The following is a 23129-nucleotide window of genomic DNA, read 5'->3' on the forward strand; positions in this document are numbered from 1 at the left end:
ATGGTGATGCTTGTTTTGTGAATTTCTTCAGGGCATCCCCAAAAAATATACCAAGAGTATCCAACTCCTTTAATCTAATGTCCATCTAAAGCAAGTCCCATCATGTAATGTAAGCGGACAGAAGCCAGCAGTTTGCGGTCGGCCTAGTACAAATATCCCAACAAATAGCATCTTGCCTTGTTCACATAACATCCTCCCTCAAATGCTGTGCTTGAAACATTTTAAAATAGATTTCCTTGCCATCAGTCTGCATGTATCACCGTAGGCATGCAGGTCGACAAGATTAGATGGTTACAAATTGTAAGTGGCTACCTTGTTGCTGCACAGTGCGCTGTAGCCTGCACTTGCCAGCGGACGAGTCACAGTCACTGGTTAGCACCTGTGCTCATTGGGCTATGTGGGCTCAGCATGTCGGGCCCCTTCCCTCCTGGCACCCTCCATGTGACCCGTGCCTTGCACCCTATTCTCTCAACTGCTCTACGACAACCACCCGGATCGAGGTTTCAAACTATTATAGCTTCAGCATATCCAACGTTTTGATTGATCGTACCTTTTTTATTTCAATAAAAACAAGAATGTCGGATGGAGATGCAGTCGTTACATCCACTGCGAGATACGACCACAACCTGCTGCCAGACTATAAAAATAGGATTCGCCTATATTGCCTCAATGGCGGCCACCACCTCCAGATGCTCCCAGATGGGACGGTGCACGGCCAGAGGGAAGAGGATGACGTCTACAGTAAGTAGGCCCGGACAAATATAAACACGTTGTTTGGCGCATTTTGACATTCCAGTGTTAATTAAATAATACTGTAGTGGATTTTGTTTAGCCCCTCACGCTATTTTATAACACTTAGTTTAACGCATCTTTGATTAGTTTGATCAGCTCGTCCCAGGGGATGTACAAACCTGCTTGGGTTTCATCGGTATTTCTGGTATCCTATACGATTTCCATTTTAAAAAACGAAATGTCATGTAACAGTGCTACATAGCAATAAATAAAAAGGGACTTGGGATTTATTTATCTGATGAATTTATCCTATTGCCTATATATTTACATTGTGTAAATATTTTCCTTATCTTAAAACTTTTTAATCAAATATATCAATAGTCGAAATCAGCTTTGAATAAGCAGTTTTCATTCACGTGTTGTCACTCAAACAAAATATCTGCTAAAAAAGATTGCAAACTTCACACAACAGAGTAGCTTATTTTGCTCCTCTAGAAACACGTCTTTATAATTTTTAGAATAATTTTTTTCCTGCTTGTGAAGCTGTCCCCTCTCTTCGTGTCCCATGTCATTATCTCTGCTCTCTTTTCAGCGGTCCTGAGACTGAAAGCTGTAGAACCTGGTGTGGTTGTGATTCAGGGAGTGGAAACTGGGAAATATCTGGCCATGAGCAATGCAGGCCACTTGCATAGTTCAGTGAGTGTCATAGATACAGAAAGATATCCATTTTCAACCAGACAACATGTTTTTCACCAGCAACTGAATATGAACACACACACACACACACACACACACACACACACACACACACACACACACACACACACACACACAGAGCTCACATTAGATCAACTTCTTAACATCTAACCCTGAGATACTAATTGTTTCAACATTGCAGAAGCCATGTATACACATAAGTATACACCGTGTTGCTTCCATTTAAAGACACAATATAGATGCTAACATTCAGGAGAGCAGTTAATTAAATCACTGATATTGCGTATTAAAGCCAAACATGTTTCACCAAGCAAACGTACCCAAAGAACAGGCCCTGGGACTGCAATAAATGAGGGATTCCGATGTCTGTAACTCTTAAAGTTGCATCTAAAGAAGCCAAAGGACTTTCGGATGTATGATCTGGATAGATGGGGCAATAGCAGAGATGTTTGGTTGTAACACACAAACACAGAATAGGGATGTTTAGGAGTGGTGTTCTGCAGCAAAAGGGTTCAGACATCTGCAGTGTCACTATGAAACCATCTCCTACCATGCAGGCCTTCTAATCTCTTCTATCCCATAATATGTATGGAGAGGCTAATGAGAGGGCTTCTTACCCAGTTATAAATTGGCTAACCTGCCCAAGCGCAGCAGAAAATCGACAACCAAATGGGAAGAAAATAGGAGTAAATTAGGTCCCACCGCAGCCTGCATTGAGATTGCGTGGTCAGGGCTCTTTCAAGAGCTGTACATTAAGTGCCCTTAATCAGTGGTTGAAGGAGGAAGCCAGCAACTCAAATTACTACAATTTGAAAAGGAACACCCAATTGTCCAACTGGATGCATGTTGGTTTCACTATGTTCGGGGAATAAATGTTATCCTAAAATATTGTCATGGGATTTGCGACCTTAGGCTAGATTTTGGTTTAGATTGCGAGTAGCATCATGTGATTTTATGCCCTGGCACAGATGAAAGAGGGTTTTCATGCCAGTGTGTGTGTTTCTTTGTCAATTCTCTGAATCATGTCCACCCTTCCTGTCTCGTGTATTTCTTCTAGTCAACATTAAGTGATGAATCTTACTTTGTGGAGGTGCTGGAAGAGAACCACTACAACACCTATCAGCCCCGGAAGTACAAGGAGAGGAACTGGTATGTGGGGCTGAAGAAGAACGGCAAGCCCAAGCCGGGCCCTCGGACCCACATCGGGCAGAAAGCCATCTTCTTCCTCCCGCGACGGCTAGATGACACAGGGGAGTGATAATAATAACCTCCTATTACTGTTATATTAAACTATGTAGGTACGATGATGATAGCCTTTAAACCTTGTGCACCTGTACCACAACCCTTGGCTTTGGTGTGCCACCATATTTATAACTGAACTGGATTTGAGACTGTCTATCGTGTCCTTGTGTAGGTAGGCGTGCGGGAAGTGTCCCTTTCCTATTGTGGTATGATGGATGATTACCGTCCTAGTAAAAAAAACTCTATGAACAACACAATGTAGTCATAGATTATTGATCACCTGACGAGTGTGTCCATATCCTTCATAGCATCCTTCTGACCAACAAGATCTCATGGTACCTTCTATTTGACCTGGGCTCAGTCTAAAGAACACCAGCCAACATCAGACATTCAGCTGACATGAAGCTTTTTAATCAAATTTTAAAACATTAGAACAATAAAACCCAAAGCAGCTCTACATTAAACAAACAAGCAGGTTTTGTTCATTCTCATGGTCCGACACTTTTTCCATAGATATTTAACAATGTATGTGAGGACCTACTGAACTAAAAGTGCTGCATGTTCTGGTTCCATATTCGAATCATTGAAGCAGTACTCCACTTGAGCCAATAAGGAGACACCTATTTATCGTGATAACCAGAGGATGAGTATGATTTTGTGTTTAACAAACATGAAATAAGTCACCCGTAAGTTTACTTTTTGTGTATATATATATTCTACAATGAAGTATAGAACACCCTGGGTTTTATTGATGTGTCTAAAGTGCACCTGCATTCAACATTCTTTGATAGCAGGGTTTTGACACCTACTACATTTCTAAATTGCACCATAAGCAACTGCCTAAAAAAATTAAATGAACAAAAATATATATACATTTTATCTTGAAATAATGCCTTAGCCTCAAAGTTAATCTCAACCCAGAAATGCATCAGAATCTGGGCCAAATAAAAGTTTTGAATTTTGAAAGGTACATCATTCCTGAACAAAACATCAACATCAAATATATATTAGAGCAGCTGACCCAAATAGCAATGTATCACATAATTAATTTAGATATTAATGCTTTGGATACAGCATGGGCATAGGTCATATAAGTAGCCTATAGAACAAGGCCCTCACACCCACCCTTTATGTCGGTGGCTCCCTTCTTGCTCAATGCAATAGCTGTACCATGTGTCACTCTTGGTTATCTTGCTTGGATGCTTATGGTTGCTTGATTTGTGAACATGTTTGTTGATTTATGTTAACAAATACCAGAACAACCACCTCAAATCACAGGGATTACACAAAGCATTTGCATAATAGGCTAAATTAAAGTTACTGCTGTGTGAGTGAATGTGTGTTTGCGCCATTACACTATCAACTTGATCAAATAGAACATTACTAGCATGGATGTGGATGCCCATTTCAGTACTGTGATTACTAAAGCAAACGCTAATACCGCCCTCTATAGGCTTAACTGCAATATTGTTCAAAGCCAAGAAAAAAGGTCAGTGAATTGAATCAACTGTGACATTTACAGCATGGTCCTACCTTGTCTTTTAGGTGAATATTGCATTATAAAAACACAGTATAATCATCACACCGAGTAATCATGAGGGGAAATTTACAATGTGTTCTGCATGCTCATCACAAGTCTTCAAAACAAGTGTTGCCAATTCAAAATGCCAGTGGGCTCCTAGTCGTATCACCAACAGAAGACTCTTCCCTATTGACTTGAAGGGGCTAATGCATGCCAGTACACTTCCATCAAAACAATATAAGGCATTAATCAATATGTTACAGATGTATATGTGAAAGCACTTAACATAAGCCACTACGGACTACATAGAAAGACTAATACTGTTACAAATTACCATCAATATATTTCAAACAGAAACAAGTGTCAGGGTTCAGGTTTTTTTTTGTTGTTGTTTTTGTTGAGTTTATTTCCCTCCCCGACCTCATCCTGTAGAGAAGCCGCTTCAGTCTGGTGCTTTCAATGTCGATCGAGTAGAGAACTCTTCCGACTCCACTTGTCCGGAACGTTCTGTGTCAACAAGAGTTGGACGAGGAAACGATACATTCAGTTATAGAAGACCGCCTTTCTGTCAGATCTGGACAGCAGAGTGATACAGCATCATTATCAAGATGTTGTGCAACATTCTTTCAGGGGTTTGGTGGGTAATCATTACATTGTGTGTGGATGGTATCATTGCGTCGTACCTCTAGTAAATAAAGAGCACCCGTGTCCGAGGCAGAGTGGCGTAGGCGGGGTCAGCCAGCTTGCGCACTCTGGAGTAGTTTACGAACCCTCTGATGAAGAGCATGAAGCCTAAAAACAAAAGAAAAAACAAGTTGGTAAGTTTCATTTTGAGGCTTCAAAGTATTTCTTGGAAAAGGGTGTGTGCATGCATGATTGAAAAGTGATGATTTACTCTTCTTATGACAAATGTACTTATTGTAACAAATGCACTTCTTGTAAGTCGCTTTGGATAAAAGCGTCTGCTAAATGCCCTAAATGTAAATGTAAATGTGCTCACCCAGGGCCAGGAAAACCCACCACAGCCAGTACTGCTCGTTGAAGTAGCCAGGGAAATAGGTGGAGAACTGAAACAAAGTAATAAGATCTGGTCAGACAACACAGCCATAAACAGTATTTGCTTGTTTGATGCCAAACAATAACGCTGACACACCAATCACGATAAGAAAAAAAGGATCCCATAAACTGTTATAGATTTATTTTATAACCATCTGTGTATGCAGTTGATTGAACTCAGAGAGAGCAGACGTTTGCAAACAAACTCTTTCCATGGGCTGGCAGGTAGGGGATCTACATGTTACACAGAAGCTAGTATCAAATAAGACTCACTGATGTATAAAGTATGATTGCACCGTGAATGCACCGGGTTTTCGATTTTACAAAAACCCGGCTTAACCCCGCCCTCTCAGTTTCAGGTTTCAAGCCAAGGCAGTAGTAGGCAGGACAGAGGCTAAAGTTGTCCTACCCTCACGATCAGAACCCATTTGATGAGGGACAGGCCGAATCCAGAGATGGCCCCGTATCGGCCCGCTGCTGATGTGGTCAAGCAGAACGACAGGAAGAAGCCAATCCAGTTGAACAGGAATGCCACTGGAGGAGGGAGAAAACACGATTATGTTGATTCCAAGCACAGTGTTTTAAATAGCTATTTGACTAGCTTTGCTTTAAGCGACTATCATCATTTGAATATTTAAATGTTGGGAGTTCAGTGAAGTCCTAGCTGTCTATAACTGTAGACAGTAGCAGAAAGACAGGGCCACAGAGGTTCTTACTGAAGAAAGTCAGCATGAAGATGCCATCGTTTCCTATCCGCAGCTGGTCCGCGTCTTCAAACTCATCCCTGGCAACAAAATCGTCCTCCTGCACCAGCAAGCACAACACAATAGTGCTCAGCTTCAACCCGTATCCTATTTGTTATTTTTCCGTATACCATTTTGTGAAGCACAATAAAATCAAATTGATCATTTTTCAACTTTCAAACCTTTTAAAACAATAACATCCACAATAATGATGATTAGCATTTGTTGCAGCAGCACAGCCTCCATTTACGGACATATTAAACGTACAACCAGGAGATAAATGTCAAAGTGTTATTTAGATAGGAGGTCGGGGTACCGTCACTCGGCCAGCAACCAATGGGATTGCAGACTCTACTTTGGTTCTCTCTGCTTCGTCGTAGGAGGGCAGTGTTGTGGCCACATTGTAAGATGGGGGATTTGGGAAGCTTCCTCCATCATCTTTGTAGTCAAAGAAGGCTGGAGAGGCCGAAAGTAAATGGAGGTAAATGCAGATGACAATAACAGGGCAGGATAGCTATAAGAAAATGGGTCAAGTAATTATTTATATAAAAATGTATGATGTAGTCAGATAATCAGCGTTAGATATATAATAATGTGGCCCCATTTGTCTATTTCGGAATTTCGTGTCACAGAAAAACTGTGTTAGTAAGATAGAACCAATGCTGCACTTAAATTTAGGGTTTTGAACTATAAAAGACTATTGCATGTTGTATGATTTATTGGGTTTCACACGTAATGCAGTTATACTTGCAACTGCACCTTTAAGGGGTTCTGTTAACAAGTAAGACCATTAGAGTTCTGAGTCACTGGATAGTGAGAGGACTCTGGAGGCTTCTTACCTGCATTCGCTGCAGCGACGCTGCTGTAGGGTGGAGGAGCGTCCTGGGTGGGGCCCTCCTGTGAAGCCTGGGCTGGCTCCTCTTCATTAACCAGCTGACACAAAACATCAATCACAATCAACAGTGGCACACCTCACAATTATTTAGGCCTTTGTCAGTTTGTGCATTATAAATGTGGTAAGGAGGGCATTTCCTCAAATCTCAAGTCTGACTCAACACCCCCAAAAAAATATTTAGGCCTATATGTTGACATATAAATGTCAGCAGAGCTAAAATATAGTCAATAGTAATCAGATAAGGTAGCCAAAGTGATTGTAGGCATCAACCTTTGAGCCATCCAGAAGACTCGCCTGAGATTGAATTGATACCTAGTTGTACTGTAAGCCTCTAGTGTAGCACTTCTAGTTGCATAACATTATATACATGGGTGTTAGATTGACATACACGATCATATATTCAGTGACTTTACATCATGGGTGTTACATCTCCAACCATGTAACGTCACATTACATCATGAGTGTGCCCCCCCCCCCCCCCCCCCCCCCCCACACACACACACACACACACACGATAATACGGTCAGTCCCGTCAGACGATAGGCTATTTGTAACGCGTTGCTAGTGAATGCAACGCATGGCTAGTGAATAACATGCGAAGCTAAATCTACCGTCGCCAAAATAATTTACGTCACCTAGTTAGTCCGAGCTGAAAATACCTCCTAGCTAACGAGGATGTTGCATTTGTATACGTGACATTTAAGACCAAACGAATGTCCAAATAGCTTCGTTATAAACACGTGTAAGGCTAAGCCAAACTCTGGCCCACCCATAAACATTTGCCTAGTTCCGTTTTCCACTGACTGTTAACCCTAGCTAACTTATTAGCCAGATAATTGTTGAGATCGGTCAATACAAAACGAGGCCTACCTCTTGATACCTCACGTTGCTGTTCTGCTCTGCCATTGTAAATTATTAAAACAATGGAAAATGTCCACAACAAGTAGATGAGATGTGTTAGATTATCCTGGCGGACGATGAAGCTAAGACTTAGATCGCTAGCATAAGTCGGCCATCTTCACACAACCGACTGCTGACAGCTAGGTCTGTTATTCCACCACGCGTCACGTGACACACACGGACTGGCTGGAGCAGCCTCCTCGTGAGCATATAAGCCCCATAAATAATAATAATAATAATAATAATAATAATAATGACGTAAGTTAAGTTTTGATTAAATGTTTTTATTGTTAAAAAGTTCCATGTTTACTTATATTTGTACTAAACAACCTCAAGAATTATATAAAAAAAAAACATAAAAAAGGAATTATCTCTGCTCGTAAAAAGATTTAAACATATTCCTGCTTTACTAAAAGAAAATTATTGCAAAATATGATATGAAATGATAATTAGGTGGAGTGTTGAACACAGTACATTTAAATAGGCCTTTGCCTATTGCAGAACTTCAGTTTTTCTTCAGGATACCAGGAAGTGGATCCACCAGCTTGTTGTGCACGTGCATCATCCCTAAATACATGAATACAAGAGTACATTTGGTTCAGGTTTGGGTTCTAAAATACATTCTGTTGACATGCCCAATGTCTGGTATGTGTTTTTGTAGTATTGATACAGCGTACATATGAGTTTATTTAAGTTTGTGAACAAATGACAAATCCCCACTGCCAACAAAAATCTAGATCACTCATTAAACTATAGCCTACTGTAGAGTGCCTATATGTGGAAAATCAATGTTACCTTTAAAGTATTTTACAGTTTTGACCCTGAGTTCCAGAGTGGCATCTTCGTCACACACAAAAAGGGTCTGTGGGTGCTGCTGGAATGCAGATACCGTCCACATGTGGTTAACGCCCTCCTCGATAGCTTTGTACAAAGCAAAAGCCTTGTGTCCGCCAGTTATGAGAATCATGACCTGACCATGAACAAAAAATTCAAAGCACAATTTGAGAATAGGCCGATTGCACACGCAATGTTACAAACAAAGAATAGCACAGCAAAACATTAAAACGTAAAATAAGTGAAAGGGAGATGTCTAACCTCCTTTGCATCCATCACAGTGCCTACTCCGACTGTCAGAGCCATCGTGGGCACCTTTGACAGATCCCCATCAAAAAATCGAGCGTTAGCCTGGATGGTGTCCATCGCCAGGGTTTTCACTCTGGTCCGCGAAACCAGGCTAGAACCGGGCTCATTGAAGGCAATGTGTCCATCGGGTCCAATACCTGAAAAAGGGACAAGTGTGATTCTTAGTGTTGAAAGATATGTTTTAAAAATGTAGAGTTGAGTTGGCTATGGTTGGCTACATAATATGTTCAGAAATTCAGAAATAGTTCTTACCTCCAACAAAAAGTTCTATTCCCCCAGCATCTTGTATCTTCTTCTCAAAGGCCTGGCACTCTGAGGGAAGATCTGCAGCATTTCCATCCAGAATGTGGACATTTTCTGCTCTTATGTCAATGTACTTGAAGAAGTTATTCCACATGAAGGAATGGTAGCTTTCCGGGTGATCCCTGGGAAGACCTGGGCAAGTTCAGAAATGTCCATTTAGGTAGGTTTGCACAACAAATCAAAAGGACACATGCATGATTAAGCATTCTTAGGATTTACTTACCAACGTATTCATCCATATTAAATGTTTTGACATACTGGAATGAGACTTCTCCATTCTTGTAGAACTCGATCAGTTTCTTGTAGCAACCAAGTGGTGTTCCACCTGAGCAGTGAGAAAATAAATGTGTTCCATTAAACCGACGGCTCTGTCAACGCCATAACAAATCCGTTTAAGTATGATAACTAGTTGTTTGCTCAAGCATCGGCTTACCAGTTGGTAGTCCCAATGTGAAATATCTTTCCGGACCAGGATTGAACAGTAAAATCTTGTTTCTTATGTATTTTGCAGCCCACTCACTAACCTGGTCATATTGTTCAAGAATAATGAGTTTCATTGCCCTTAAAAACGAGAGCAACGAGGATTCTTCTTAATCGCAGAGATAATAGTAGTGCTTAAACCAAGGTCGACCATCTAGTCCGTCCCTGCGAAGCGAGATGTGAAATATGTAGGCTCATATATATTGGTCTTTGAACTCGGGACCTAGACAGGAAGCTCGCTCGGCGCGTTTATCTCGACAGACCACTAACTGTTGGAAGCGAAAGAAAGCGCAAAAAAGCGTATCAAAATTCAGCAATCCATCAATTCATTGGGCAATACGTGGCAATATATTGGCAATAGTTATAGCTATGTAAAACAGTCGATGGGTTGTGTCCTGCTAGTTGGGGGAACTCGATAAGTCATATGACTTACCGCTGCTTGATTCTAAGAGCTGATCAGCCAACCAATGAATTCCATTTCCTGTTTTTCCTTATGTATGCATTCCATGTAAAACGTAGCTGGAAATAAAAAAAAAACCTTTTTTTTTATTGCTTTAATAGACTAAGAATAAACTTTAGTAGAAAAAAAAATCAAAAGAATGAGTCATTAAACTAAAACACATGATTTTGAAATCACTTTATTAAAACCATATTGTGACACAGACTAGAACACTTATAGGGCACACAACAGAAATAAATACCATTATGTGTAGAGCGCTCATTGTCAATCAACAGGCTTATTGCAGTTGGCTTTAATTTATTCCAGCAGAAAGGAAAGGACATGCTATGGCAGCAGAACGCTGCCTTTAGAAGCTTGGGTCAATGTGCTGAGAATTCTGCCTGTTTTGACTGTGGTGGGCATCATAAAGTACACTGCACCGGCTGACAGGCGCGCACGCACACACACTGACGCGCACATGTATCTCAATCTGAAACATCTGCTCTGACCTTTTATTCATTAGGATTACATGGGGTCTGTTCCAATCATTGAAACTTTTTTTTTGGGATTGACTAAGATTATTCCATCTGATCGTCTAAAGAATTTGGGAATCACATCTAGGTCAGGAACAGTGCACATGGTTCAGACTGAGGCACTGCTGGGGGGGGGGGGGGGGGGGGGTTCCTGGTGTGTCTGCCTGTTCAGTCGAGGTCCATGTCAGGCTTGTTTTCTGTGGAGGCACCCGCTGGGTTCTCAGAGGAGTCGCTGTCTGCAGGTTCGGCCGGGGGTTTGTCCTGGTCGTTGGCAGGCCCGTTCTGCTCGGCGGCTTTGTCGTCCTTGGGCAGCTCCACCTTGGGCTTGGGCTTGTTCATGATGGGGTTACAAGCAGAGAACAGCTCCTAGGGCGGGAACGAGTGCACATTAACGTATTAAAACATGCACAGACACAGCTCGCTGTACTGCCAATGGCAATCACTGAGTGAGATAATCAAACCTTTAAAGAGCAAGGGTAGATTCAAAGTGTGGGGTTATGGGAATGATCAAGGCAATAGATTTACCCTAGAGATATTTCAAAACATTATGATCACCAACAGTAGGACCGTCTGTCTTAGTTAATACAATGGCATTAAGTTTCGATGCTTTAAGCCCTTACCTTTGTTTTTGCCTGAATCTCTTTGACTTTGACAGAAGGGTCCACTGTGAGGGTCTGTTTGCTCTGCTGGTTCATAGCGCTGTTCATCCACATCATAGCCTCACTGGTCATCTTGTCCACTTTGTTGACGTTTGCCTCATCTAAATGGTCGTATTGCTCTTCCTAGAGTGGGAATAAAACAGGGCAAGTGATGATGGAGCATATCAATGAAGTCACATCAAACTGTCAGATAGAATACTTATAATGCGATAGTAAGTCATTAAATAATGAGCATTTAAAGTCAGACATCATTTGCACTGTACCTTGGTTTTGAACGCCTCCACAGCCTTCATGAATAGCTGGACCTGTTTGCCCAACTCCTCGAATGCTTTTGGTCTCTCTTCAGCTTCCATGTGTCTCTCGCGGATGGGCTGGCCAAGTACCTGTAGAGTATAATTCAGTTAATAACAAAATCAGGAACCTTTACAAATCACTAGTAAAAAAAATAATATGACATGTTGGTACCTTTAACTCTGTCAGTTTGTCGATGTAAACCTGCTTGGGTTGGTCCTCTCCATCTTCATACAACCAGTTCTCGGTATCCTCCAGTTTTATTGACAGGATATCTCGGTCCTAAATGATGTCCCGGTCAGAATTATGAAAGGGCACATTATTAACAAACACCAATCCCACGAGATCTTCATTTTAGTCTTAAATCAAATGGGATAATGATCGGTTGATCTGAGAGATTGAAAAGTGTCACTCACGGATTCACTGACAAACTTCTCAAACAGGCCGTGGAGCTTGTCCCTCATGTCGTACACGTACTCTTCCACATAATTCTTGGCGTCGTTCCGCTCCTTCTCGAGCTTGTCCTGCATGATCATCTTGCCCTGTGCAAAACACAGTGGAAATACAAACCCTTTCCATCAGGTTCCGTTTTTAGGCGCAAAATTCTAACGATGTCGGAGAAAGTAAGACCAGAGTAGTAGACGTATGTACCTCATTTTCTACAAACAGGTTGAGCATGTCGTCGGCCAGCTGCCACTGTGGACTGTTCTCAATAGGAAGCTCCACCACCTTTGTCTTGACTTTGGGCTTTTTGGCTTGTGGAGGTTGGTCCGACTTCTTCTCTGTTTTGACTTCTTCTGGGGTCGTCTGAAGAAACAGAAGAAGGGAGAAAGGAGTATAAATGACAAAGATAAAAACAGAAGATAGTTATGGTGTTGACAGACCTCTGAATAAAACAAAAATCCAAACCGAACCATTCCTTAAGCCTTAAAAGACGCAGACACACAATTTGCTCCACGGCTTGTTACCTCCATTTCTTCAGCCTCGGGAGTGCCCTTCTTCTCAGGCTCTTTCTGTCCTTCTGCCTGGGTCTTCTGGTCCTCCTGATCGGTCTGCATTTTGGTCTACAAAAGCCCATACCAATAGGGTGTGTTCATGCAAACTCATTTTCAAAACGAGAATAAGTTGACTTGTTTTCTTTACAAATTTAAAAGAATAAGATTAATCATTTACCTCGCCATCTTTTTCAGCCTGTTCTGTCTCCATGGGCTCCTCTGTCTCGTCAGACTTCTGGACCTCCACCAGTGAGGCACTGGAGACGCTGAAGATGCCATGGATGTTCACCCTCACCTTGACCTTCACCTTGGAACTCTCCCCAGATGCCTGAGGGACCACCTTCTGGATCATAAATTGCCCTGCGGATCCAAGTAGACAAAAATAACAGCTTTAGACTAGAGCCAACAGTTTTTCTCTAGGTAGCTTTAGTATACTGGGCACTGTCACGAAAGCCGATTAGTGACCATGCATGCAGCTAATATTGAGTTTTTAGCCACAGCGGGCACCAGATGGCTGCCTGAAACGGTTCAGAATTGGCATGTAGCCTGGTGCCTACCCGTGTAATGTAACTTGTTAGTGTTTATTTTAATGGTTATTACTAATTATGTTTTCTCTTTCTGGTTTCATAATACTCATTTATTTAATATTTATTTAATATTTTATCATTGTTCCATCATCTTCCATCATCATCAACCCATTTTGCAAAAATGATGTTGATAGTGCACGTGAACGGCCCTATCAACGTAGTGATCGTTTACCAATAGAGGGATCCGGGTAGGGAAGCTCTTTGGGGCAGTTGTAGTACGCCTCCAGCGCGAAGGGCTCTCTCCGGTAGAACGTCAATACCTTAGAGAAAGGTGCCGCGTGGTTCTTTGGGAATACCTCACAATCACTGGAACACAGAATATAGGTGATGGATTATTTACTGAAGAGAACCCTTACAACCCAAAGAGTAGAAAACACAGGCAACCCTGGTTACCTCAAGCCCTCCTCAGCAGCAGAGTTCCATTTTAGAGAGACTGGGTATGGGACAATATCTGTAGTTGAGAATTCCCTCACTTTGAAGGCAGGTGACAGGATTGCACACTGTAGGGGACACAACATATTTTACTGACGAGTGAAAACATATGGACAACTACAGGAACAAGATTATGCCCCCCTTCAGTTACAGTGGTAAACACAGTTGAGTTGTGTGCCACCAGATGGACCATTGACCGTGAGATGTACCTGCAGGGCACAGCCCCTGGCGACTGCCTCATCTGCATTCAGGGTGGTGCTCAGCTCCTTCCCAAAGAACTTGCTGATCCTCTCCTTGATAGATGGGATTCTGGAAGCACCGCCCACCATCTCCACCGCATAGATGTCTTCCTTCTTCAACTCTGTGATGCCACACGAGAATATAAAGGATTCGTTTACATACAATTTTAGAACCAATTAAAATGTTGCTATACAAATAGCACTTTGATTCATAGTGATACCAATTCAAGAAACTTGATCATTATATTTTTTCTCTTGTTAGGATTTAGTGAGGTTTCTGAATGTCTGTTGATATGCACTCATTATGAATAAAAACATACAAAATTCAAAAGATCCAGACAAAGCTATTTTCTAATGTGCCACAGCAGACAAGTCTTTTCAGCATCCAACACCTGGAACTATACTACTCAGTTGCTCAGTTAAACATGTTGTCCACCTTAACAACCAAAGTGAATTTGTATTTTATGGTCAGATAATCCTAGTTCAGTCTTTAAAAGACTACACATGTATTGTTGTCATGGTAATATGTTTAAATCTGCAGTACTATATTTGGGTTATATGTGCTCATAACGCACAAAACAAAATACTTACTGGCATTCTCCAACAAAGCGTGCAGGGGAGCCTCTACTCTTGTCAAAACATCAGCACACATTGCCTCAAAGGAACCCCTAAGGTGGCAAAGGTATAATGGTTAAAAGTGAGTTGTTGTATGCATTGCACTGTAATCGGTCCGAAGGTAAATATTACTTGAGTAAAATACAAATACTGATCTCAACGTTGATACTATTTTAATGCATTTTGGTATTAAAACAGTAACTTCAAACGAACCATAATGTTAAGCTTCAATAAACCCAGTTATGTTTGTCCATTGGAATGGCAATACTATAGACAAGCCCAAAAAGTTCAAGAAAAAAAGAACATTTGGTTGAATATATACGGTTGGCCCACCTGTTCATCTTTCCAGAGACATCGATGTCATTCATGAAACACTCGATGTTCAACGGCAGATCGGACGAGTTAGCACTCATCAGCCTCTTCAGTTTCTCACACTCCTGGTAGAGCCTGACCAAAGCCCTGGGCTTGGACCTAACGTCCAGCTTGTACTTTTTGGCAAACTCTTCACAGAAATGCTTGACGAGCTCCTCGTCAAAGTCCTTGCCTCCCAACTCTGGGTCACAGGCTGTAGCAAGGACCTAAGAAGCCATGGGGGAAAACAGCAGAACGTAGTTAAGTGGTTTTATTGGAGACTATAACTAACAGGGAGGAGATGATCTGCGAGTTCCAACATGCTCTACGAACCTTGAGTTTGCCTTTGTTGAAGGCACACACAGAGGTCTGGTATCCGGAATGACCCACATCCACAAACACCACAATCCTGGCCTTCTCCTCAGGGGCAGGAAGGTCTTGTTTGTAGATGCCATATGCTAGCGCCACTATAAAATGATTAAAGATTGACAATGTCAGATTCCATCCTTTTTTCTCAACTAAAAAATAATGGAACAACCAATCAAGTTGTACTATAACATGATACCGTGGGGTGGCAAATTAAGGGTGGCAAACCTGCAGTGGTCTCATTCATGAGCCTCAAGCAATTGAGGCCAGCAATCTGTGCGGCATCAACTACCGATCTTCTCTCCGCATCAGTGTAGTAGCATGGGACCTAGCGAAAATAACAGAGGTATTACTAACATAGGCAGTATGTGAGCAGTTTGTATCTAAAACAGGATTAAAAGCAGTGGCTAATAGCAGTGAGTTACATTTTAGAAAGTTTTAATTCGATTTGTTTTGTATATGTCTGAGTATTTTTGAAAGGCACTAAACAAAATAAATGTATTATTTTAAATGTACAGTTTCCGTGCATCAGGTTTCTGCTTTGTAGGTAAACAGAAATGCATACTCACAGAGACCACACAGTCAGCCACAGGTTTCTTCAATGCACTCTCAGCTGTCTCCTTCAGCTTAGTCAGCAGCATTGCAGTCACCTGCTCAATGCTGAACACCTTCTCCTCCTCCATGTACATCACCTTCAGACAAATACACAATACAGTTTGAATGGATCAGCAAAGTAAATACAGAATTTCAGATCATTCATAAAACACATGCTCACAAAACATTTCCTTCAACAGTGCATATCAGCCATATTATTTTTATAAAAATGGAAGTGACAGTAGAAGGCTATTTTAAAAAGGGTTAGATAAAGATAATAGCCCAACAAATGCTGCCAACATGTCAATGTAACACGCAATCTTACAGTTAGAGGTCTATGAGGGAATTATATTCTCCATCCATTCAAATAAGGAATGATCATGAATAATCCATCAGCTTCTTTGTATTGTTGAGAGAAATCCACATTTTATTGGCTTACAACTATCGTCTTACCTTGATTCCAGTGGTCCCTGTGGGCATTTGTGCAAGGTCGTAAACCAGACTTGACTTCTGACGATTGACAAATGGATCCGTGAATGCCCGTCCATGAAACCTCTTGAAACCCTGGACCGTGTTCTTGCAGTTCGAAACCACCTATAGAAGTAACAAATATGTTGTGTGATACATTTACGGATAATATGAAACAATCATTAAGATCCATACATTTTCAGAATGTATTGTCCAATACGATAGCGTGTTTCTTCTATGAATGGGATGCAGTCTTCCGCCTATAGCCGTAAACATACCTGGCTTTTTGCTGCTGCGCCAATCGCCCGATTCCGTGGTCCAAAAGAAACACATGCTCTAGAAAATATATAGCAACGATTGGGAATAAAAACAAACTTTATATTAATACGTATTCGTTCCATCGATTAAGACTTTGTTGTTGCAAGGTATAGTTGTAAATATCATGTATTTTCCATCAAAGTCCATTTTGACAGCGTCAGGCCTCCTCTTAACCGACGCTCATTCACACATTCTGAGTAACAAATGCGGATAGGGGTATCAATAATATTATTTAACATCTTCCGTTAAGCATTTATAAGAGCAACATGGGGATGTGTAGTTTGTCATCATGGTGGTTGAAGATTTATTACAAGTGACAAAGACAGGGTCGAGCTCGTTGAGCTAGCATTAGCAGGAGATTCACGTGCAGTTTCCTGGGTTGAAAGCCTACAGGCAGCTAGCGTGACTGGCTAACTAACGAGCTTTAAACCACCGCGTAGGGACTCCATCATATCAAGATTTTACAATGAACGAGAAATGATATACCTCTAATTTACAAAACAATGGCAAATGACATGAGGTAAATTAATTACTTACGGTGTACATCGGTCGCTGTACTCATTAGCAACCGTTTCAATACCCCCAGCTCTCGCTACTGCTACAAAGCAGTTCAGGTACCCCACATCAAATCCAACAACAGACATCTTGACAAAACGTAGATTAAATGTACAGTATTTGAAACGGAAATAATGAGTGATAAGTGCAAGACGCGACAGTAGCTACGGCTTCTCTCAATTAGCAGTGGCTATCCCACCCTTGTTCCATGTAGCTGCCTTCTGCGTAGAGGCAAGCCGGTTAGCTGTTGTAATGCACAGAGCGCGTTGGAAAGGAGATTTCTTCACGTATTTGCCATCGCCAGAAACACTGCCAACTTCCGGGCCGCGGATTTCAACATAAAAGTACCCGGATTTGCTGCTAATGCGGTTAAATTGCGAACATTGTGCTGCAAGTGCACGCAATGAACTAATATGTGATATATATCTTCTCATTTCCTTTACCAATAATCACAACATCAAGCCTAACCTGGAACATTGGGTAATATACTGAAACATGTACTGGGTAAGCATATAGAACAGTTCATTGATAACTAAATGCATTGTTTATTGTGCAGTCCTAATGTACACAAAATATCAACCAAATAAAAGGCGAAATTCAAAGAATCCATTTTCATATAATTATTTGTGGCTTTATTAGGTCGACATACAGATCTGGAATTAACAGTAAAGAGTGGGAGTGTCAGATTTATTCGTCATTCTCGTAGTCAGCGGGGTTCTTTCTCTTGCCCTCTTGATGGACATGGTTACCCCAGGTGTAGGTCAGGTACATCAACACCATTGCTAAATGAAAGGTTTGAAAATGTTATTAGATTGAATTCTAATATACAATTTTACACATACAAATTGCCTTACAATAAAGCATTGTTAATAGCAGCAAGATTGACACCCTAAGTAATGGTTACTTCTGTCCGGTTTAAAACCTATGGTGGAAAGTTTTGAGTTCTATAAGGCAACAAAAAATGATAGCATTGAAAAAGGCTAGAGTTTACATATTGGGGTAAATTAACATTTAGATGTTTAGATTAAAAAGCTAAAAGTTAATTTATATTCCTATTCCAACAGTATATTCCTAGCCATATTCCTCCACCCCAACACACCCTCCCCAAAGACATCAGGGACTCAGGGTCCCTCCCAGTTTTCCAATCCCACCCAAGACCCATCTTTTCTCTATTGCCTTCTATTAGCCCCCCCATCCACCCATGTGTCAGAGCTGTATGCCTGTTTGTTTTACCACCACCGCCCCTCAGTGTAAAGTGACTGAGTCCTAGAAAAGCGCTATATAAATTAATTATTATTACACGAAACCAACAATGTACACTTATGCAAATTGTCTCCTGACATCACCGGTGCAAAAATATCAATAATCCATTACAGCAGCAGGTGATTTGGTTTGTCCAGATAGCCAGCTGTGCATTTTACATGATGTATACAACACAAATATGAATACTCACGGGGAGCTACTCTGAAGAAGCTGCTTGTGAACCGTCTCCACACATTGGGGATTCCCTTGGAGAAATAGTTAGGAAAAGCCCTCTGTTCAAAGGGGGACAGACTGTATGTGATCACGTGGCGGACCTTCGCCAAACCTCCAAAATGGTGACCCATGGTGACAAGTCCTGTTAAAACAAATATAAGAAAATACAGAGAGAGAGAGACAGAGAGAGAGAGACAGAGAGACAGAGAGAGAGAGAGAGAGAGACCGTGTAATATGAAGTCTTGATATTGTGTATTAAAAAGCAAGTATCAGCCTACTTACAAGACTATTGTTTATCTACATTAGTAAGTGAAACATGTACTATTTAAAACAATGCATTCGGGAGCAGAGCCTAAAGAGTAGGGGAGTAGGAGTAACATAAAAATCCACACACACTCGTATGACTGGTTAGTTCACTTGTGTCGCCAGTCAATTCAAACAGTAGAAAAACCGCCCCACATAACTTTTGAAGACTGCTCATCATAAAAGGAAAATGGCAGATAAATGAGAATTTAGTGTACATTATATTAAACTACGTTAGCCATGGCCATCGTGGTAACGACTAGGGCTAGGAGAACTCGTTAGCGAATGTTGTGCTTGGTGTTAACACCATACAGAACAACGACGCCACTGTTACACACGTCTCTATTCGAAAGTATCTGGTTGGTAAAGGTTTTGATCAATCGGTACAACTCAATACAAAACACTCATAGGAGCAACGGAAAGGGCACCTTTGCTATTGCTAAACAGTGTATTAGCTTACGTTAGCAAGATGGCTTTCTAGGGACCTTGAAAGACTACCCTTGCCTCTTAGGTCAGCGTACTTCTCCCATTAAAACAATATGAATAAACAAAATAAAACGTACGAACATGTTTTAAAATCATAGTAGCTTGAACTAAAAACAATGTATCACAACATGCATGACATTGGGCATTACCTTGTTAGCTCTCACGACCAGTGGCTTCGGCTCGCTCGGTTCTCTTATTGGTCAATGGTGAGCGGATGCCAGTTTACGCATATTCCGTTCTCGTCTTTATGTAATATATATGAGGCACAATACCACCCCTATGTGGACAAACAGTATTTAGCAGAAACAAAATCATGTCATCACAATATGCATACATGTTCTTGTTGAGAAAATACTTTATATCGTTAGTGTGAAATGCTCTTCTAATGCTTGGATTCTTACTATGAAGATGAGCATTGCAATTCAAACATGCGAATGTAGATAAATAAAATTGTCATGAAAAGGATCCCAATGTTTATCCCTTTTTATTTTAAAAGGCAGGGCTGAGCCTCTCAAATACCTATGTTAGAGCAGTAATTGGAGTAACTACCTTTTCTTCAGTCATATATAAAGGTGCATACCTTCATATATGACGATGGAATTCTTCAAAATTGAAAACATTTTACAACATTGTTTGAAAAAATGTACGGACACACGGGACAATACTGCTTCCCTTTTTCTTTTTATTTCCTTTTTCTTGTCTATTTTTTTACAGAGATTCAAATCACATTGTTTTCTCTGAAGGAATTGAATTTGAAAAATGGTCAGATGGATTTACAGGTACAACTCTATACATGCAACATGTCCTAGGTGGTCTTGATTACCAGAAGTTATACATCATTGAAACGTTCAGCTGGCCTCATTTTGTCAGCTTTGGATTCTGGACATTAAAATTGACAGTTGCAGATCAAACAACTTGTCTGTATCCCCAGAAGCAAAAAGGAAATGTAAAAGGTTACTTCAAACTGTTACATCGTGTTAAATAATAAACCATTCACCCAAAAATAAATTAACATAAAACAAATAGAATTTCACAAACATTTTGAGTTTGGTGGGATAAAGTGTATAAATTAAATTGTTTAAACTTTTAAACAAAAATAACTGCAATGTAGTTATTTTGGATAAGATTCCTCTTTAACACTATACACTCGATTAAGTCAACATACCTGATCTACGTAAATCACTACATTATTAAATACACCATGAAAGTCCTGCACTCACTGAGGCTAGACATCCAAAGTATCCAAATACATTTATGGTAACATAACATAAGGGGTGTAATGTGAACCATTTGCTAAGCGTGTACAAGAAAGAACGACACTCAGTCAACGACAAGTGCACCTTGTGGCGACCATTTCGTCAAACTGCTTGTAGACGTAGGATCCGTCCTCCTCAAAGAGCATAACGCTGAGGGGACTGTAGTGTGAGGGAACGCACGCTGGCCGGGGCACCGTGGTGTCCAACTTTTCATATATGATGTTCTGCACCATAGTGTGGATGGGCGAGTGGTAGAAGAAGCCCAAGGTGCTCGGGCAGGTCCCTCTGCAGTAGCGAGGGTTGTACTTGGGGGGAAACACGATCCAGTGATCCAGCTTGAGCTGGCTGAACCCCACCTTGAAGTCATACAAGGCACAGTCACTGGTCGGGTACTCTGAGCTCGGCAGGAGCTCAGGGAGGTGGAGATCCAAGCTTTGCCCGGCTCCTTTGGTCTTCAGAGGAGCCCTCCTAAGCCTCCTCTTGCGTCGGAGCGTTTGCTGCAACTTGAAGGCGCTCCTCTCAGCTGATGTGAGTGGCTCATCCATCGGTGACCTTTGACCTGCCGTGGAAGGAGGGGCGGACTTCTGATGCGCTGATTTGCTGGTATCATTCAGGTAGAGAAGTAAAGGCGGAGACCACGAGGGGAATAATGATGTTGCAGACCCTCCTTCCCCGAGGGGGCTCGGGCCCTCTGAACAATTCAGGTGGACGAGCAGGTGGACAGTCTTCTTGTGGATCTTCAAGATTGGCAGCAAGAGGGTCGTGATGTCGACCTCCACCCAATTCTTCCATTGCAGCGTGTGTGCATGGTGAACTGTGAACATCACCTGGTGGTCAGTGCTGGGACACAAGTGACACTGGTTTGCATCCTCCCGTTCTTTGATGTTGAGGTAGCACAGTAAGGGGCTAGGAGCTACCACGTCATGGTCAAAAGAGAACAGCATGACGGATTTCAGAAGCTGCTCTTGGTCGCCCACTGTATCGAGTTTGTAGGACAAGTCTTGCATTGAAATCTCTGAGAAACGGACGATAGAAACACAAGAAACTGACATATTTTTTCCGAGCCCTTAATTCTTTAAAAAAACGAGAAAGTAGGTTCCCCTCATGTCAAACGTTATGGTGCAGATTGGTGAACTTAAGTGGGTAACCTTCCAAAATGTGTTGCCAAGAACAGTCCCATACATGTATAAAAGGCAACTTTCATACACACAAAATGAAATAAAATATTTGACATAGGCACTCACCATTCCGTTGGTTAAGACATTTTTCCAGAGGCTTTATCAAACGCAACGTATTGAAGAGGTCATTGCTGTCCAAGCTCCTCTGACCCCTGGACTTCTTGTGCACTTCTACCATGTACTTCATATACTTGTGCTCGGGTTTCACACTTTGATTAAGTTCTGCGTTCCAACGCGTTTTGCCATGCTCTGACAAGGCTTTTAACAAAGGGGTGAAGAGGTTTTCATAAGGATACTGGGTGTAACCGTCAAATGTGTGCTCTGCGTTGGACGAAGCATGGGGAGAGCTGAACTCGCAGTGACAGAAAACCATGTGAAATAGTAGTATGGTGTTAAAATAATTCAGTACAGTCGACATCAACATTTGTGTCCCCATTATAATATCCAATGCCTTCAACACGGAGCTACAATCCTGCGAGAGTTGAGGTCAACCTCAACACGCTGGTCGTTGATCAGCGTGTGCTACGTCAGGTGTCTGCAATCAATTCGACGCTACCGGAAGCACTAGCCAAACTTTTGGTTTAGGTTCATGCAAAAAAGCACCGTGTCAAACTCTCTCTACAACTTCGCAAATATGCACCCACACTCAGGCACTTGATTTAACGTTAGTCCTATGCACTCTATAGTCCTATTCCATGTGTGGATGAGTTTGTTAAGCCTACGAATTGGCTTTTTCCATTTAAATATTTGTCCAGTTGTCAATGGTAGCTGCATTTTATTTAAATAAGATATTTGTATATTTTCCCTCAAAAATGAAATAATTCAATCAAAATATAAGCAAACCAACAAATACAGTATGGTGCCTGCTTGTTTATTTTTTTCCTATACTACCAAAGTGTTTATAGTATATATTTATACAACTAAACATACTACAAATTGCTGGAGTGGGTCTGGTGTAGGGTTTATGCAACCTCACTGGGCCTGAGGCAGGCTGATCAGACTCTGGTGAGGCTTTACACCTGTGATGTATTCTGTAATCAAGGACCACAGGATAAATCAGCCATCAGCACACACTCAGCAGAGCTTTGACATGTCAGTGTTCATCACCGGCTCTGTAAGCCACAACCTTTGAACTTATGAATAAAGCGTTTTTCTACACAATTACCTGTTAAGTGTTTGTTGACAACAGTAAAACCACCAAGATGGCAGGTGTCAGGTCCCCTGCTACAATACCTTAAGTGCATAAATCGAATTA

The 23129-nt window shown here is 41.4% G+C and overlaps 6 protein-coding genes across 6 annotated transcripts; 1 reads left to right on the forward strand and 5 right to left on the reverse strand.

The window, feature by feature from the left end:
- Positions 1-575: 575 nt before the first annotated feature.
- fgf1a (fibroblast growth factor 1a) lies at positions 576-2707 on the forward strand (the record flags this gene model as incomplete). The annotated part of the gene is made up of 3 exons (XM_079745547.1): positions 576-741; positions 1325-1428; positions 2507-2707. 3 exons carry the CDS (start codon positions 576-578, stop codon positions 2705-2707), a joined length of 471 nt encoding a protein of 156 aa, XP_079601673.1.
- Positions 2708-3086: 379 nt separating this feature from the next.
- Positions 3087-7952, reverse strand: ndfip1 (Nedd4 family interacting protein 1). The gene is made up of 8 exons (XM_079744502.1): positions 7778-7952; positions 6852-6945; positions 6329-6468; positions 5986-6073; positions 5679-5803; positions 5214-5280; positions 4897-5005; positions 3087-4720 (listed from the first exon to the last, which is right to left on the reverse strand). Exons 1-7 carry the CDS (start codon positions 7811-7813, stop codon positions 4899-4901), a joined length of 657 nt encoding a protein of 218 aa, XP_079600628.1. The 5' UTR covers positions 7814-7952; the 3' UTR covers positions 3087-4720; positions 4897-4898.
- A 128-nt stretch (positions 7953-8080) lies between these two features.
- Positions 8081-10185, reverse strand: gnpda1 (glucosamine-6-phosphate deaminase 1). Its single transcript, XM_079745354.1, has 7 exons — positions 10167-10185; positions 9687-9898; positions 9477-9578; positions 9203-9385; positions 8903-9087; positions 8603-8777; positions 8081-8374 (listed from the first exon to the last, which is right to left on the reverse strand). Exons 2-7 carry the CDS (start codon positions 9808-9810, stop codon positions 8313-8315), a joined length of 831 nt encoding a protein of 276 aa, XP_079601480.1. The 5' UTR covers positions 9811-9898; positions 10167-10185; the 3' UTR covers positions 8081-8312.
- A 170-nt stretch (positions 10186-10355) lies between these two features.
- hspa4b (heat shock protein 4b) lies at positions 10356-17436 on the reverse strand. Its single transcript, XM_079745175.1, has 19 exons — positions 17158-17436; positions 16581-16638; positions 16288-16428; positions 15810-15932; positions 15469-15568; positions 15208-15341; positions 14857-15101; positions 14500-14576; positions 13879-14030; positions 13631-13737; positions 13410-13543; positions 12829-13010; positions 12624-12719; positions 12307-12462; positions 12072-12197; positions 11830-11937; positions 11628-11747; positions 11326-11487; positions 10356-11071 (listed from the first exon to the last, which is right to left on the reverse strand). Exons 1-19 carry the CDS (start codon positions 17262-17264, stop codon positions 10874-10876), a joined length of 2526 nt encoding a protein of 841 aa, XP_079601301.1. The 5' UTR covers positions 17265-17436; the 3' UTR covers positions 10356-10873.
- Positions 17437-17784: 348 nt separating this feature from the next.
- uqcrq (ubiquinol-cytochrome c reductase, complex III subunit VII) lies at positions 17785-19655 on the reverse strand. The gene is made up of 3 exons (XM_079744487.1): positions 19590-19655; positions 18629-18793; positions 17785-17957 (listed from the first exon to the last, which is right to left on the reverse strand). Exons 2-3 carry the CDS (start codon positions 18780-18782, stop codon positions 17863-17865), a joined length of 249 nt encoding a protein of 82 aa, XP_079600613.1. The 5' UTR covers positions 18783-18793; positions 19590-19655; the 3' UTR covers positions 17785-17862.
- Positions 19656-20764: 1109 nt separating this feature from the next.
- gdf9 (growth differentiation factor 9) lies at positions 20765-22310 on the reverse strand (the record flags this gene model as incomplete). The annotated part of the gene is made up of 2 exons (XM_079745493.1): positions 20765-21711; positions 21941-22310. The coding sequence occupies 2 exons, from the start codon at positions 22308-22310 to the stop codon at positions 20765-20767; spliced, it is 1317 nt and encodes a 438-aa protein (XP_079601619.1).
- Between the last annotated feature and the right edge of the window lie 819 nt (positions 22311-23129).

This window comes from Pollachius pollachius (assembly GCF_949987615.1).
Source record: "Pollachius pollachius genome assembly, chromosome: 10".
Taxonomy (NCBI): Eukaryota; Metazoa; Chordata; class Actinopteri; order Gadiformes; family Gadidae; genus Pollachius; species Pollachius pollachius.

Bases quoted from the DNA above. Each gene is read 5' to 3' on its own strand.
- uqcrq (XM_079744487.1), bottom strand. From the start codon at position 18,782: ATGGGTCACCATTTTGGAGGTTTGGCGAAGGTCCGCCACGTGATCACA. The intron at 17,958-18,628 runs GTGAGTATTCAT...CCTTTCATTTAG, and splicing joins CTTCTTCAGAGTAGCTCCCC to CAATGGTGTTGATGTACCTG.
- ndfip1 (XM_079744502.1), bottom strand. From the start codon at position 7,813: ATGGCAGAGCAGAACAGCAACGTGAGGTATCAAGAG. The intron at 6,946-7,777 runs GTAGGCCTCGTT...GTTTTGTGTCAG, and splicing joins GCAACGTGAGGTATCAAGAG to CTGGTTAATGAAGAGGAGCC. The intron at 5,006-5,213 runs GTGAGCACATTT...TTTTGTTTTTAG, and splicing joins GTGGGTTTTCCTGGCCCTGG to GCTTCATGCTCTTCATCAGA.
- gnpda1 (XM_079745354.1), bottom strand. From the start codon at position 9,810: ATGAAACTCATTATTCTTGAACAATATGACCAGGTTAGTGAGTGGGCT. The intron at 9,088-9,202 runs GTAAGAACTATT...TCCCTTTTTCAG, and splicing joins AATAGAACTTTTTGTTGGAG to GTATTGGACCCGATGGACAC. The intron at 8,375-8,602 runs GTAACATTGATT...TCATGTATTTAG, and splicing joins AACTGTAAAATACTTTAAAG to GGATGATGCACGTGCACAAC.
- hspa4b (XM_079745175.1), bottom strand. From the start codon at position 17,264: ATGTCTGTTGTTGGATTTGATGTGGGGTACCTGAACTGCTTTGTAGCA. The intron at 15,102-15,207 runs GTTCGTAGAGCA...ATGGCTTCTTAG, and splicing joins TCAACAAAGGCAAACTCAAG to GTCCTTGCTACAGCCTGTGA. The intron at 11,488-11,627 runs GTACAGTGCAAA...TTCCCACTCTAG, and splicing joins TGGAGGCGTTCAAAACCAAG to GAAGAGCAATACGACCATTT.